At 53.5% G+C, this 1526-nt stretch overlaps 1 protein-coding gene across 1 annotated transcript; it reads right to left on the reverse strand.

The window, feature by feature from the left end:
* Positions 1 to 1058: 1058 nt before the first annotated feature.
* On the reverse strand, positions 1059 to 1280 carry AURANDRAFT_35620 (hypothetical protein; the record flags this gene model as incomplete). The annotated part of the gene is made up of 1 exon (XM_009045085.1): positions 1059 to 1280. A coding segment is annotated over one exon (222 nt), but the record flags the coding sequence as incomplete, so codon positions are not given.
* Between the last annotated feature and the right edge of the window lie 246 nt (positions 1281 to 1526).

A 1526-nucleotide genomic window follows, 5' to 3' on the forward strand; every position in this document is an offset into this window, starting at 1 on the left:
CCCCCCCCCCCCCCCCCCCCCTGGCCTCTAGTCGAGCCCGCCGAGCGAGATGAGGGCCCGGAATGCGATCCAGCGGCCGTACTTGTCGCGCTTCGCCACAGCATGATTGTAACTCCTTCATTTGGCCAGCCATCTGACCCACAGTCTGCTGGATCTGCAGCAGGATATGATTTGCTGACTCGGGGTCAGGGGGCTCCTTTCTGCGTTTCTCCTCCTCGATTATCTCGTCATTAAGGGCGCTCAAGAAACCGTGAAACCTTTCCTCAGAAAACTCTGATTTATCAGAATTCTCATATGGTAGTAATTCCAACATCAAAGTCAGGAGTATGTCGGTATGGATCGGCGCAGCCGCCTTTGACGACACACCCATCGCCATTTCATACACATCACACATCTCTGCCTTCAAATGTCTCAGCAATTCATCACTCAAACTCAACCCTTGGATGTTAGTAGAAACCAGATGACCCAAAAAATATAAGCCGCGCCACCCCGGACCCCGGGGAAGCGGCGAGCTGGGAGAGGACCACCACAACCAGCAGTTTTATTTAGCTGGATGATGATAGGTGGTCTAAACTCACTAACCCGTTACCGGAAACATATTGTACTGCCGTAAATGCAATTTTTTGTTGATGTATCCTATCCATAAGCTGAAGTCCTGCGGGTACAGTCAATGCGTTGTTGCTATTCCGCACCACGACCCTTTATACCATGCTGCCGTTCCGGCTTTGGCCAATTCTCAAGATCGTGATGTGGGTTGGAAGTGCCACCACGACTCTCGCGCAGTCTGTGCTCCCAACGCAGTCCCCATCGGCGGCTCCGACGCTTACCCCAACGTCTACTGATTCGCGAATACCGACAAGTTTGCCAACTTCTACTGGTCCACCATCAACAGGAGGATTGTCCACTTCATCGGTGCCGGTCCCACTCCCAACGATGATGGGGAACGTGCCTACATACCCGCAGACAGCGCAGCCAACATTCATTGCTCGGCCGTCCGCAGTTCCTACGGGGATACCAACGTCGGTACCAACTGCGGTCCCGTCACAGCCCCCCACAGTTTACAATCCGAATATGACCATTTTCCCCACGGATACGCCATCCTCGGCTCCGACATCCTTGCCATCACCGACGCCGACGCGACTTCCGACACTTTCTGTTGAGCCGACCCGGAGGCCTACAGACAGCAAAGAGCCGTCCTTTGTACCCACCTCGCTGCCATCGTCGGTTCCGACCTTCACATTTTTTCCAACGAAGGTGCCCGTTGAGACAGAATCTCCCACTGAGTATTCGTCTCTCCCGCCAACCACAAGTGTACCATCATCTTCACCGACAAATGCATCATTTCTTTGTCAGGGATTTTCATGCAATGGTCCAAATGGCGCGTTAGGATGTCCGGACTACACGGTACAATCACGACAGCACTCGGGATCTGCTGGTGGTAATGTATTTGTTACCGTTATTGCAGCGCAAAATCTGGAAGACCGAGACGGGACTACAGTCCCAGATGGAGGAGTCGCACGGTCGAG

Source organism: Aureococcus anophagefferens (assembly GCF_000186865.1).
Source record: "Aureococcus anophagefferens unplaced genomic scaffold AURANscaffold_1403, whole genome shotgun sequence".
In the NCBI taxonomy this organism is placed as follows: domain Eukaryota; class Pelagophyceae; order Pelagomonadales; family Pelagomonadaceae; genus Aureococcus; species Aureococcus anophagefferens.